The sequence below is a fragment of the Pogoniulus pusillus genome, chromosome 5 (genome assembly GCF_015220805.1).
Source record: "Pogoniulus pusillus isolate bPogPus1 chromosome 5, bPogPus1.pri, whole genome shotgun sequence".
Taxonomy (NCBI): domain Eukaryota; kingdom Metazoa; phylum Chordata; class Aves; order Piciformes; family Lybiidae; genus Pogoniulus; species Pogoniulus pusillus.
Genome location: NC_087268.1, coordinates 17,168,929 through 17,183,821, shown reverse-complemented (window position 1 = coordinate 17,183,821; position 14,893 = coordinate 17,168,929). Strand labels below are relative to the sequence as shown.

Below are 14,893 nucleotides of genomic sequence, written 5' to 3'. Positions count from 1 at the left end.
TGCACTCCAGCCTACCCAATGATGACAAAAAACAGAGATGGCATTAGTAACAGGACTGCAGGACACACACTCATGTTCTCATCTCCTCAAGTCAAGCTGATATAATAGTTTTGTAGCCAGCAGCAGGAAAATGAACCAACCCTTTTTGTGACAACACACAGAAGTCATCTTTACCAGAAAGATGTAGTGCTTTCAACTCTGGGCTTTTGTCATTTCAGCCATAACCATAAACTAATTTAATTCTGATTAGGAAGGGCAGGTCCTTTTATGATCAGGTTCACTGCCTGGAGAATGGTGGGAAGGCTGTGCATGTAGTCTACCTGGACTGCAGGAAAGCCTTTGACACCGTCTGCCACAACAAGCTCCTAGCAAAGCTGGCAGCTCGTGGCTTGGACAGATTCACTCTGATACGGGTCAAGAACTGGCTGAAAGGCTGAGCCCAGAGAGTGGTGGTGAATGGTGCCACATCCAGTTGGCAGTTGGCACTAGTGGTGTTCCCCAAGGATCAGTCCTGGGCCCAGTCCTGTTCAATATCTTTATTGATGATCTGGAGGAGGTGATTGAGTCCAGCATCAGTAAGATTGCAGGTGACACCAAGCTAAAAGCAGGTGTGGATCTGTTGGAGGGTAGGAGAGTCCTGCACAGGGACCTTGCCAGGCTGGATGGGTGGGCAGAGGCCAATGGGATGAGATTTAACAAGGCCAAGTACAGGGTCCTACACTTTGCCCACCACAGCTCCAAGCAGCACTACAGGCTGGGGACAGAGAGGCTGGAGAACAGCCAGGTAGAGAGGGACCTGGGGGTACTGGTAGATAGTAGCTGAAGATGAGCCAGCAGTGTGCCCAGGTCGCCAGGAGAGCCAATGGCATCCTGGCCTGGATCAGAAACAGTGTGGCCAGTAGGACAAGGGAGGTTATTCTTCCCCTGTACTCAGCACTGATCAGGCTCCACCTTGAGTGCTGTGTCCAGTTCTGGGCTCCTCAATTCAAGAGAGATGGTGAGATACTGGAACATGTCCACAGAAGGGCAACAAAGCTGGTGAGGGGCCTGGAACTCATCCATGTGAGGAGAGGCTGAGGGAGCTGGGGGTGTGCAGCCTGCAGAAGAGAAGGCTCAGGGCAGAGCTCATTGCTGTCTACAACTACCTGAAGGGAGGCTGTAGCCAGGTGGGGGTTGGTCTCTTCTGCCAGGCAACCAGCAACACAACACAACAAGGGGACACAGTCTCAAGTTGTGCTGAGAGAGGTCTGGGCTGGATGTTAGGAGGAAGTTGCTGTCAGAGAGAGTGATTGGCATTGGAATGGGCTGCCCAGGGAGGTGGTGGAGTCACCGTCTCTGGAGGTGATGAAGTAAAGCCTGGCTGAGGCACTTAATACCATGGTCTAGTTAATTTGCCAGGGCTGGGTGCTAGGTTGGACTGGATGATCTTGGAGGTCTGTTCCAACCTGGTGGATTCTATGCTTGTAGTGCAAGTGACACACATGAAACACTACATTAGCTATAAATAGAAGTAATTATATTAACTACTGTAATTAAAAAAAACAAACTTATGAGCACAAAATTTTATTTGGGTCAGAAAGAAAGAGCAACAATCACAAGCAAGTTGGAAAGAATTATTCTGAATTAAAGTACACATCTATTAGTTCTACTACCCTAGAGAAAAGTAAAGTCTCTAAAATAGAGGAAGTGACAGTGAGGAGAACCTTGATTATGTGGCTCACCAGTGGAAAAATACTGGTAATCTACTGCTGCAGCACATGAGAAGTTACAGACTGTATGTGTACACATGGGCAGGGAAAAAGGGAGATACTGTGTCATAATACAAATATTTATAATCCACAGTCTTTGCTGTACAGTAGAATTACACCTGCTCACTCCCAGGGTCACCTTCTAAAGGTCCAGAGATGACAGACAAGTGAGATGGATTGTTCCTAAACTTTGCTAGCTTTTAAGTCATCTTGCTTAACAGTAGAGGATGGAATTCCTTCAGCTTCCACTAGATCATAGAATCAACCATGTCAGCAGAGACAGTAGTTAATATAATTACTTCTATTTATAGCTAATGTAGTGTTTCATGTGTGTCATTTGCACTACAAGCATAGAATCAGGCAGGTTGGAAGAGACCTCCAGCATCATCCAGGCCAACCTAGCACCCAGCCCTGGCCAGTCAACTACACCATGGCACTAAGTGCCTCAGTCAGGCTTCGCTTCAACACCTCCAGGGAAGGTGACTGTACCACCACCTCCCTGGACAGCCCATTCCAATGCCAATCACTCTCTCTGACAACAACTTTCTCCTAACATCCAGCCTAGACCTCCCCCAGCACAACTTCAGACTGTGTCCCCTTGTTCTCTTGCTGCTTGCCTGGCAGAAGAGACCAACCCCCACCTGGCTACAGCCTCCCTTCAGGTAGCTGTTGACAGCCATGAGGTCACCCCTGAGCATTCTCCAGGCTGCAGACCCCCAGCTCCCTCAGCCTCTCCTCACAGGGCTGTGTTCCAGGCCCCTCACCACCTTTGTCACCCTTCTCTGGACATGTTCCAGTATCTCACCATCTCTCTTGAATTGAGGAGCCCAGAATTGGATACAGGACTCAAGGTGTGGCCTGACCACTGCTGAGAACTGGGGAAGAATAACCTTCCTTGTTCTACTGGCCACACTCTTCCTGATCCAGGCCAGGATGCCATTGGCTCTCCTGGCGACCTGGGCACACTGCTGGCTCATCTTCAGCTACTATCTACCAGTACCCCCAAGTCCCTCTCTACCTGGCTGCTCTCAGCCACTGTGTCCCCAGCCTGTAGTGCTGCTTGGGGCTGTGGTGGGCAAAGTGTAGGACCCTGTACTTGGCCTTGTTAAATCTCATCCCATTGGCCTCTGCCCACCCACCCAGCCTGGCAAGGTCCCTGTGCAGGACTCTCCTACCTTCTGACAGATCCACACCTGCTCCTAGCTTGGTGTCCTCTAAAAAGTGACAACAAACCAGACTAACAGACTAACACGTGGAACCTGCCTTCGGTCTTGCTCTTGCATCCCAGCAACACATTATGTAACTTGGCACCAATAAAGGAAACCAGAAAGCAATCAACCATCCAGGCAGGAACCACTTGTCTAAGTCCAAATCTATTCTGGGACTGAAAGAAAACAAGCTTCACATCTAAACCCCTTACAAACTCCTGCACCTGACATGGTCTGAAGCACTGAAAACCCATCAGTTAGGGGACGATCCTTGTTGGTAAAGTTCAAGAATTAATGAAAACATGCGAAGAAAACAACAAAGAAAACAAAACCCCAACCCAGAGCCAGACCTGCAAATCTCCTACAATTTTTTTTTTTAGTTATTCTGAATTGGTTTCAGGATTTGTAAAGTTCTTCCTGTTTACTTCTTCCACAAGAAATGGAAGTTAATATGTTAAAAAGTCAAACAAACATGAGCATTATAGAACAGCTGACCCATGTTGCTTAAAACTCCAAGAGTACAGAGCAGTTGCTGTGGCTGCAGCGCATTCCAGAACATGCCTGGCACTGGAAAGAAAAGTAACAATGGCTTTCTTAATCTCTAATCTTTAGCGAATGAACTAGCCAGTCAGCTGGCAGAACAAGCTACAAACAACAGATGATTTAAAGCATTAATCAGATAAATCAGTTTTAAAAAAAACAGAGAGTGTAATAGAGCAACAAAACAAACCTACAAGGCTTTTGCTGATCATCATCATTGCTTTTCAATCAAGAGAAGCTGCCAAGACTGAGCACCTGAACTTTCTCTGGTCATCTCTTAAAGCTCCTTAGTGTTTCTCAATCCTATAGTTACCAAGACAAGACATCTCCAGACTCACAGCTCATGTCTCGAAGTTCTTCATTACTACACAAAATACTGGGCAGCAGAGGTGAGATGACATTTAGTTTGCTTTCTTCCCTCCTGCATCTGCTAAGAGATCACAATGGCTATAATCCACCACACGTCAGCCCAGCTGAGTGCATTACAATTAACATTATTGAAGAGTTAACCTGGAGTAAACCAAAACACCATCAGATTCAAACTATACTTTATGCTTAGGCGAAAAAAACACCATCAGATTCATAGTATCACAGTATCATCAGGGTTGGAAGAGACCTCACAGATCATCAAGTCCAACCCTTTACCACAGAGCTCAAGGCTAGACCATGGCACCAAGTGCCACGTCCAACCTTGCCTTGAAGTGCCCCAGGGACAGCGACTCCACCACCTCCCCGGGCAGCCCATTCCAGTGTCCAATGACTCTCTCAGTGAAGAACTTTCTCCTCACCTCCAGCCTAAATTTCCCCTGGCGCAGCCTGAGGCTGTGTCCTCTTGTTCTGGGGCTGGCCACCTGAGAGAAGAGAGCAACCTCCTCCTGGCCACAAACACCCCTCAGGTAGTTGTATGCTTGGGCAAAAAACCACCATCAGATTCAAACTACACTTTATGCTTAGGCAAAAAACCACCATCAGATTCAAACTGTACTTTACGCTTAGGTCTGACTGTTGAAGGTGCACATTGTATCCTTATCTCCCCTCTCCGCCACCGCTGGAATGAGCGCAAAGATGCAGCAAAGCTGGAAGTAATGATGACAAACCTGGTTCAGAGCACATCAGCTGGCCACGCAGTCTCTGGATGACATTACAGCACCCCACTGTTACTTTGGACTCCACTTTTATGGCAAATCATAAGAGAGTTCCAGTTTTTCATTTCACACAGCACAAGCCTGACTACCCAAAACGCAGAGCCTCATGCAAACGCCTAGTGTGGACACTGCACCTACATTCTAGGAGTCAAGTCAAGGTGAGTCAAAGCACCACAAATGGTAGCAGCCTATCAGCTGATGAGATTACAGCTTCTGCACCCGAAAACGTCAGTGACCGCCTGTAGCTTCTCAAACATTTCCCCCACAAACAAGCCACGCACGACCTAGAAATCACTGCCCTAGGCCATTACCTCTAGGTTGTGCAGGGTTCCCAGCACAGTCTCCAACACAAGTTGCTGCCCTCCAGTCTAGTTCAGTTCAATTTCACCTCAACCAGCCTCTCACCTAACCAACTGCATGCTCTCAATCTGCTCCCCGAGACACTCAAGGCGTAACTCCCAGGCAGCACCAGTCATCTGCCCCAGATTCACTCCGTAGAAGCTCACTGCCTTTGGACAGAGGTCACTTTTGCACCAGGAGCACAGCAACTTACTGCTGATAAACCCGAAGCAAAAGAGCAGTTACTGCCACCAACAGTCCTCGGCAGACCTCCAACACCAACCTTCACACCCTCGGCGCTCACCACAGGCACATCCACCCAACCGCTTGACAGGACAACTACCCGCAGCGCTCACACCGTGCGTGAGGGGACACTCCCCGCTCAGCCTCCCCCAGGGGCGCTCCCACTCTTCGGAGAGGGGCTGGAGGGGAGACGGCTTCTCACCTGGAGGAGCACGGCCAGCAGCAAGCACAGATACACCTGGTAGGGCCCCATCTGCCCCACCAGCGGGAACGCCTCCTCCACCTCCATCCTGCTCCCCGCCAGCCGCGCAGCTCCTGCGAGCGGCCGCCGAGCAGCGCATCCCCGAGCCCGGGACGGAGCGGGAGCGACGGCCGGGCCTTCGCGGAGGAGGAGGAGGGGGAGGAAAGGGCGGGAGATGCGAGGCGGCGATCATGCGCAGCGCCGGTGAGTGCCGCCGGGAAGCGGAAGCGCCGCAGCTCCCGGATCGCCGGTTCCGGCGTTAGCGCGGCCGCGCCTCCTCCATTGAAATGGAGAAAGGGGGAACGGGGAGGGGAAGTGATTGTGAGCGGTGTGGGAGGGGTCTGCGTCGGCTGCGTGGCGGCGGCACGGGCGGGTCTGCGGGGCACGGGAGGTGGAGCGTGAGATGTAGGGGCTGCGTGGGGGCAGCGTGGGGAGCCAGAGGGGATGTGAAGGGGCCGCCAGGGGTCCGAAATGGTGTATGAGGTGGTACGTGAGGGGGCTTATAAGGGGTGTGAAAGGTCTGCAAGAGGTGTGAACGAGGTCTGAAGCGATAGATGATGTGTGGTGAGAGACCTAAGTGGTGTCAGGGGGCTTGGAGCTTCTGAAGAGGGGGCAGGCAGGCAGCGCAGAGGTGGCTCGAGCAGCTGAGTTGCTTGCTTCGGCAGGACCCAGTGATGCTGGGCGTGGTGTTCCTCGGGAGGTGCGGCAGCTCGGGTCACAGTTGTTTGGAACGGGAGGCAGCTAGGGGATCAGATCAAGGAAGCATGCTGGCCTCGTATGCTTGGCAAGAAGGCTGCTGCTGTCCATGCTAGCGAGGTAGCAGCATAGCTGTGATTCTGTCTCATCACAAGAGCACAGCTAACAGTCTGCACTCAGTTTGCAGCTACATTGAACAGCGTTAGTCCAGTGCTGTACCCGTAGTGTACCCACACACTCTGCAGCAGCTGTACCTGCACAGTGCACGCTGAATTAAGTTTCCTGAATTCATGCAGGACCCCTAATATTAAGATACTTCAGCTGTGTGATACTCTGTAATTATATTTCATAGCATACCTGCTTGTAGTTGAGAAAGAAACAAACTTAGTATGAGACTGTTATGTAGGTGCCACTGAAATTTAGTTCTGGACTTGCACAAGTCTTGCTGTTGTTGATTTAATGCCTAGTGAGGACATGCCTCTCTCTTACAGGAGTCTTCATGTAGTGTAATGCATTTTATGAAAAGTATTTGCTCCTTCTTGGGAGAGCCTTCATCGTGAACATGAGGTACAATTTTCACTTAGAAGTAATGAGGCTGGTTTGTGAAGGAATGTGAACTCTGAGTAGGAAGGGAGATAAATACATGTGTGAGATAATACTGATGCAAAACGGCAGTGGATTTTTCACTTCATTCCATCTTTACAATAAAGCTCCGAGGCTGGGAAACAACTTGCACAGTTGAGATGGTTTGGTTTGGTTTTGGTTTGGCTTTTTACTTACTGGTACCAAAAAACAGCAGCATCTTTGTGCTTGTGGCTTTTACAATTGGAGAGAAAGGAAGAGAATCGTGTCACAAGATGTGACCTTTAGGACCATGCCAGGAGCCTGGGAAATAATACCAATTCCTTGCTGTAAAAATGTTGGCAAATTGACAAGCATCAAAGCAATTTACTCTTAATATGAAATTCACCTTTGCCCTAAGCACTTCTTTTCACATTTGAGGCTTAGTACAGATTGATTAAAGGCAAAACAGCAAAGGATTTCTGAAATGTCAGGACCTTTCTGGTGTTCACCCAACTGCACTTGTCTCATTTTATTACTCGGCTAAGATGCAGAGACGGTGTCCTGCTGCTCAGGACGCTCTACGTTCCTCTCCTCTGTATTGGTTCCCTTCTTCCAGTCAGTTCAGTCACTCTGTAGCAACCATGGCTTCCTTCCAGCTTGCCAGCATTAGTGTGGACTGTTGAATTTGTCATCAGCTCTCAGATGAGCGTTTAAATCTTCTCCCAAGTAACAAGTACTAGGATATAAGGAAATGGTCTCGAGTTGCACCGGGGGAGGTTTAGGTCAGACATGAGGAAAAAATTCTTCACTGAAAGGGCTGTCAACCATTGGAACAGACAGCCCAGGAAAGCAGGGTTGGATCCAATGATCTTAGAGGTTTTTGCCAATGTAAATGATTCTGTGATCCAATGGCTCTGGAATCAAGGTAAGCAGAGTTAGGTGGACCCCAAAGCACTTCTCCTCTCCTTCATCTTACCTGGGACTCCAGCCTGGGACTTTCCTCCCTATTATTCCCTGCTTCCATACAGCCACCCATGCTGCAGACTCTGCCTGCTGCATGGGAAGTGATTAGAACTGGCAGCTCTCTACTGTACTCACCTTCCAGACTGTGCTTTTGCTCATCTCCTGCCATGGCTCTGCTGAGGTAATGCCTCTGACTTGCCCAGTCTCCAGTCCTGACCGTAACAAAGTTACCAGGTTGGCTTTAGGTATGTACACACCACACAGCAATGCTCTATGCCTGCAGAAAATAGCTATCAGGGAGCGGTTGTGCCTTGTGCAAGTAGTCCCCAAAACAGAGTCCAGCAGAGGTCCAAAACGATGATGAAGGGAGCGGAGCATTGACAGGGTTTATCTATTACTGCAGAAGTTTATAGAATCAGAGAATCAAGCAGGTTGGAAGAGACCTCCAACATCATCCAGTCCAACCTAGCACCCAGCCCTGGCCAATCAACTAGACCATGGCACTAAGTGCCTCAGACAGGCTTTGCTTCAACACTTCCAGGGACAGCAACTCCACCACCTCCCTGGGCAGCCCATTCCAATGCCAATCACTCTCTCTGGCAACAACTTCCTCCTAACATCCAGCCTACACCTCCCTCGGTGCAACTTGAGACTGTGTCCCTTTGTTCTGTTGTTGGTTGCCTGGCAGAAGAGACCAACCTCACCTGGCCACAGCCTCCCTTCAGGTAGTTGCAGACAGCAATGAGTTCACCCCTGAGCCTCCTCTTCTCCAGCCTACACACCCCCATCTCCCTCAGCCTCTCCTCACAGGGCTGTGCTCCAGGCCCCTCACCAGCTTTGTTGCCTTTCTCTGGACATGTTCCAGTATCTCAACATCTCTCTTGAATTGAGGAGCCCAGAACTGGACACAGAACTCAAGGTGCAGCCTGACCAGTGCTGAATACAGAGGAAGAATAAGTTGTCAAACACTGGACTATACTGCCTAGCTGACACTAGGCTGACACTGCCTATGGTGTGTCAGTCTGTGGAGGTATTCAACATCCAACTTGATGCAGTCCTGGTCAACCTGCTCTAGGCAAACTTGCGTAAGTAGAGAGGTGGACTAGATCTCCAGAGGTTCCTTTCAACCTCAGCTGTTCTATTATTCTGCCGTTTGCATGTCTCCTCTGACTGAGCATCTCATATTCCAACTTCTTCCTAAACCACACAGATTTTGGTCACAGTACCTGAAATGCCTGATTGTAGTAAGAATTTGACTTTTCATTCTTTGCAGTGGAACCTGAGTGTTGGCAGAAAGGTTGTTGTTTCAGGCCTGACCTGATGGTCGGAACTTTGCAGAGTTTATCTATGGGACATTGGCCAGAGGTATTGAAGCAAGGAATAGAGTTGGAGTGTTGGGGAAGGTGAGGAAGAGCTGGCTGAGTGAAGCAAAATACCCATTAACCCTAAACCCCAAACATACCTCTGGGTCACCTCATGTCACATTCTATAATGACCACATGGTGAATTTAGAGGAAAACAGGGGGGTTTTGTCTTCCTGTTTTTCACCAACAGGAAAAAAGGGGTCTACCCTATGAAGCTGATGGACTTTTTGTTGACGTAATGGTAGCACTGCACTCCATTTGACCAATGATCTCTGCACACCAGAACCCTCTGATCTTCCCAGAGAGTTACTGTCTCTGAAGTTCATTAATGTGCAATTTGTTCCCTCCTCCTTCTCACTAATAACCATGTCAAATAAGAATAGTCTTAACAATCTTGTCTGTAGGGAATGTTAATGAGAGTGATTCAGGCTTCTTAGACATAAATATGGTATTCCCTAGGTTTTCCTACATGGTTCCCAACCCCCACTCTTGTCACTACTGTTGCTCTTTAGAGGCTAGCACATCAAATTGACACGGGCACCCCAAAACAGATAGCTGCATGGCTTCCTTTTCAATTTTTCTGCCATAATAATTCCTTAGATGTTCAGTCCTTTTTTTGTCTATATCTGATGATGACCTGGAGCATTCAAAGCACTAAGTACATATTAACCCTAAGTTAAGTTCCTAAAAAAAAAAAAAAAGTTAAATCATATATCATAGAATCAACCAGGTTGGAAGAGATCTTCAAGATCATCCAGGCCAACCTAGCACCCAGCCCCACCAAATCAACTAGACCATGGCACTAAGTGCCTCAGCCAGGCTTTGCTTCAACACCTCCAGGGACAGCGACTCCACCACCTCCCTGGGCAGCCCATTCCAATGCCAATCACTCTCTCTGACAACAACTTCCTCCTAACATCCAGCCTAGACCTCCCCTAGCACAACTTGAGACTGTGTCCCCTTGTGCTGTTGCTGGTTGCCTGGCAGAACAGACCAGCCTCCACCTGGCTACAGCCTCCCTTCAGGTAGTTGTAGATGGCAATGAGGTCAGCCTTGAGCCTCCTCTTCTCCAGCTGAAACACCCCCAGCTCCCTCAGCCTCTCCTCACAGGGCTGTCTTCCAGGCCCCTCGCCAGCTTTGTTGCTCTTCTCTGGACATGTTCCAGTATCTCAACATCTCTCTTGAATGGAGGAGCCCAGAACTGGACACAGCACTCAAGGTGTGGCCTGCCCAATGTTGAGTACAGGAGCAGAATAACCTCCCCTGTCCTACTGGCCACACTCTTCCTCATCCAGCCCAGGATGCCATTGGCTCTCCTGGCCACCTGGGCACTCTGCTGGCTCATGTTCAGCTACTATCTACCAATACCCCCAGATCCCTCTCTGCTTGGCTGCTCTCCAGCAACTCTGTCCCCAGCCTGTAGCTAAACGTTCATTCTGGTTCGTTGTTGTTGTGTTTCTGCATATGTGGCACTCAGTGCAGCAGATGCTGACAAGGCTGCTAATTTTGCCTTGGAAACAGCCAATAACAGTTTGAAAAAATACATTAAAAGAACCATTGATTCTAGGTGGGGATTTCTCACCCTTGGCACATCTGAGATCTAAAGAAGTCCTGTTTCTGGTGGAGGAAGTTTCCGCTTGTCCCATCAGTGGATGTGGTGGCTAAGCTGTGAAACTCTTTACCCCAGGGTGCTCTGGATGCCAGAAAATGAAGCACGTTCAAGAGAAGGCTCGACAAGTGCACAAAAGGAAAGTCCACTGAGGTTTATCCAATGCAAAAACAAAAGACTTCTGGGTCTGGGACGTCCCCAAGAGACAAATTGTTTAAGGATGATATCTGGATAAAATTCTTGCTTACTCTCTTTTATACTCCTGCCTAGGCATCAGCTTTTGGCCACAGCAGGAGATGGGATTTGGGGCAAAAAGGACATTTGCTCTCTTGCTGCACAGCCACTTTTGTGATCTCACACTTCATCAGGTTCCCATCCCCTCCTGACCTCCATCCCCTTAACTCGCAGGAGGTTTCCAATACATCAGCTGAGCTAAATGACTGAGCTCTGACTGAAGCAATGAGAATGGCAGCTGTGGGAAGAGGTGGTGGAAACCTCTTCCATAAGAATGTGAAAGGGTTATGGTTTATGAAAACAGTTCCTATTAAACAAGCCTACCTAGGCTGCAAGTAAAGCAGAAGTTCTCTTGCTCTCTTAGCTTCATCAGATCCACAGCAAGGTGACAGCAGCAGTCAGAGGGGTTGATGTTACCTGCCAGGATGCTTCCCTTTGCTGGCCTCCTGTTATGGAAAAAGAAAGTTTTTATTCCAACCAGTCTCATCAGCCACACACTGCAGCTGGCTCACTCCATAATACTATGCAGAGCTAGCATATGGCTCATTACAACGTACCCTGACTAAGTGTTCAGCCAAACAATCCACCAAGGCATCCCTGCTTCTCTGAAGTGCCATTTGCACTTTTTGCAAACAAAGCAACAAACAATTCCTTTGGAAGCACTTTTCCATTTTAGATGAGGCTTGGGGATTCCTGGCTCTACTGTGAATGCTGCTACAAGCTGATTCCCTATCTTTTGCTAGATGGACAGTTCTCTCGCAAACCAGCTCCAGTTCAGTTTCCAAAGAGATCTGAGCTTCCTCAAATCATCTCTCTCTGTCGGTGCATACTTGCCTTCAAGCTGTCTCCCTTGTTCTTGTCCCAAGGTGCACGTCTGCATACAACATCCTTCATGGCCAACAGCATCTTTAACTATTGTCCTGATCCTGTTTCATTTCCTGTCACTTAGACATTACCCACAATATCCACCCTGGAGTCGGAGCTCTGGTTTCACCACAGGGGTGTTCAGAGTGAGCAAAGGAGTTTATGAACCACTTCTGTGCTCAAGCATGCTGAAAACTTAAGACTTTTTAAGAAGGCAAAATAATTTAGTTCTAATAGACAGGATTGGTCGTTGTGGCCTCCCAGCAGTGACTGAGCTAAAGCTTATACAATGTTGAGTATAAAGGTGAATGTTCTTATCTCAAAATTGTTCTTTTGAGCAGTTGTGCTGCACTTCCTTTGAGAGAACCCATATGTTCTTTGTAGGCTGCCTTCTTCCCAAGGAGTCATCATTTGGCCAGAGTACTGCTCATTATCTTGACATTTATGCCTTTCAGTCTCTGCCTTATCACCAGCATACAGAAGACTTGTTTGGAACATGTCTCTTGCTCTGGAGATCGCCAAAGATCCCACAGAAGTACACAAAAGAGTGTACAGGTGGTTTCTGTGACAGAGGCAACAGCATTCTGGATGTGGAGGCAGAGATGGCATTTGGCAGGTGGTAAATCTTCCTCACAATGCCTTCATAATGCCAAAAGCCCTTAGCAAGGACAAGCTAATGGACTTCAGCAGCTATTCCTACCCTAGGTGTGCCATGGGGTGCAGCACTGGTATTCTGTTCAGTATTTTTGCCTCATGTTATATTTCTCAATCATTGCTGCTCCAGGTTTTCACAGGAGCAACTTGTTCAACAGCAACTCCAAACTGCAAAATAAGGCTTCTGGTCCTGTCCTGCCCTTAAAATACAAGCAAGATAACTTAGGAAGAAAACCCTGGAAGTGAAGGTGTGAAGACAGCCAGCCAGACATCAAACAGGTGCTACTGAGAGTCAGGCAGAAGCTTACAGTTGAAATTAGCAGAGTCTGGGACCTGGGAGCACTGTGGCATAAATGTGGCAAGTTTCATGAGGACTTGCTGATCTGATAAGCTGGCCCAAACTCTGATATATGGATTGCCAGGCACTGGCTGGCTCTAGCTCAAGGAGGTCTGAAAGATGACCTACTGAGCTTTGTAGACATACCTTAGATTTCTGCACAAAAAGAGAAAGCATCCATGGGTGATCATAGAATCACTCAGGCTGGAATAGACCTCTGAGGTCATCAAGTCCAGCCTATGACCTACACCACCACATCAACTAGGCCATGTCACTAAGTGCCACATCCAATCTTTCCTTAAACACCTCCAGCAACAGTAACTCCTCCACTTCCCTGGGCAGTCCATTCCAGTGTCTAATCACTCTTTCCATGAGGAAGTACTTCCTAACATCCAACCTAAACCTCCTCTGGTACAGCTTCAGGCCATGCCCTTTTGTCTTGTCACAAGTTGCCTGGAAGAAGAGCCTGATTCCCACCTTATTGCCACTTTCCTTCAGGTAGTTGTAGAGCATGATAAGGTCCCCCTTGAGTCTCCTTTTCTTCAGGCTAAACAACCACAGCTCCCACAGCCTCCCTAAGACTTTCCCACCAGTCTCGTTGCTCTCCTCCAGCTGACCCGCTCCAGCACCTCAGTATCCTTCTTCAAGGAAGTGGCTCAGAAATGCACACAGTACTCCAGGTGAGGGCTCACCAGTGCTGAGTACAGGGGCAGAATTACAGACCTAGTCCTGCTGGCCACACTATTCCTGATGCAAGCCAAGATGCTCTTGGCTTTCTGTGCCACGTGGCATGCTGCTGGCTCATGTCCAACTGGTTGTCAACCAACACTTCCAGGTCCCTCTCTGCCAGGCTGCTCTCCGGCCACTCATCCCCCAGTCTAGTGCTGCATGGGGTCATAGAATCATAGAATCATAGAATCGTAGAATCAACCAGGTTGGAAGAGACCTCCAAGATCATCCAGTCCAACCTATCACCCAGCCCTATCCAATCAACTAGACCATGGCACTAAGTGCCCCATCCAGTCTTTTCTTGAAGACCCCCAGGGACGGTGCCTCCACCACCTCCCTGGGCAGCCCATTCCAATGGGAAATCACTCTTTCTGTGAAGAACTTCTTCCTAACATCCAGCCTATACCTACCCTGGCACGACTTGAGACTGTGTCCCCTTGTTCTATTGCTGGTTGCCTGGGAGAAGAGGCCACCCCCCACCTGGCTACAATGCCCCTTCAGGTAGTTGTAGACAGTAATAAGATCACCCCTGAGCCTCCTCTTCTCCAGGCTAAACAGGCCCAGCTCACTCAACCTCTCCTCATGGGATTTGTGCTCCAGGCCCCTCACCAGCTTTGTTGCCCTTCTCTGGACATGCTAGGATCCTGCACTTGGCCTTGTTAAACCTCATACCATTGGCCTCAGCCCATTGACTCAGCCTGTCCAGGTCTCTCTGAAATGTTTTCCTACCTTCCAGTAGATCAGTGGTCCCCTCAACTTGGTGTCACCAGCAAATCTACTAATGGTAGACTCAATCCCCTCATCCAAATAATCAATAAAGATGCTGAATAGAACTGGGCCAAATGCTAATCCCTGATGATGGAATTCTGCATTTTTAGCTGTAGACACAGGAGGCAGCAGCTACTGATTGTCAATCAGGATGCCACAGGGAGGTTTTTCTTTAGGTAGTAGTAGGCCATTTCTCCAACAAACAGGTTGGCACCTTATGGCAGTTTCAAGACACAAAGATCTGATGGGCTTTGTTTCTCCAAAGAGCTGTAGCTCTCAATGTGATCTTGGGATCCTGTAAGAGCCAAGATCCTGTAAGAACATCTACAAAGGATATCTGCAAGAGAAGGACATCACTCAGTAACGCCAGGAAGGAGCTGTACATACAATAAGGGTCTTGCAGGAAAGATCACTTTTGAAGCTTGTGCAGCAAGGCAGTGGTAAAGGAGACTTTCAGGTGCTTCCTGTTGCCTAAGGAACTGTCCTGGTTCTAGTTTAAATTTTCCAGAGACTCAAATATAGTTAATAGAACCAATAGCAATTTATAGGATGCCTTTCCCTTCCCCCCCTTTTTTTTTTCCCAAAGCAAAGGAATTAAATGTAGAGAATAAAAGGTAAAACACACTCAAATAAATAGTCTCACTTCG

At 48.4% G+C, this 14,893-nt stretch overlaps 1 protein-coding gene across 5 annotated transcripts in view; it reads right to left on the bottom strand.

The window, feature by feature from the left end:
• SLC22A15 (solute carrier family 22 member 15) overlaps positions 1-5,736 on the bottom strand; it is a 52,599-nt gene extending 46,863 nt beyond the window's left edge. For all 5 annotated transcript variants that reach the window (XM_064143355.1, XM_064143357.1, XM_064143356.1 and 2 more), the window contains exon 1: positions 5,426-5,736. In XM_064143355.1, the coding sequence (XP_063999425.1) occupies positions 5,426-5,512 (87 nt within the window). In that variant the 5' untranslated portion in view covers positions 5,513-5,736. The remainder of the gene's footprint in view (positions 1-5,425) is intronic.
• Between the last annotated feature and the right edge of the window lie 9,157 nt (positions 5,737-14,893).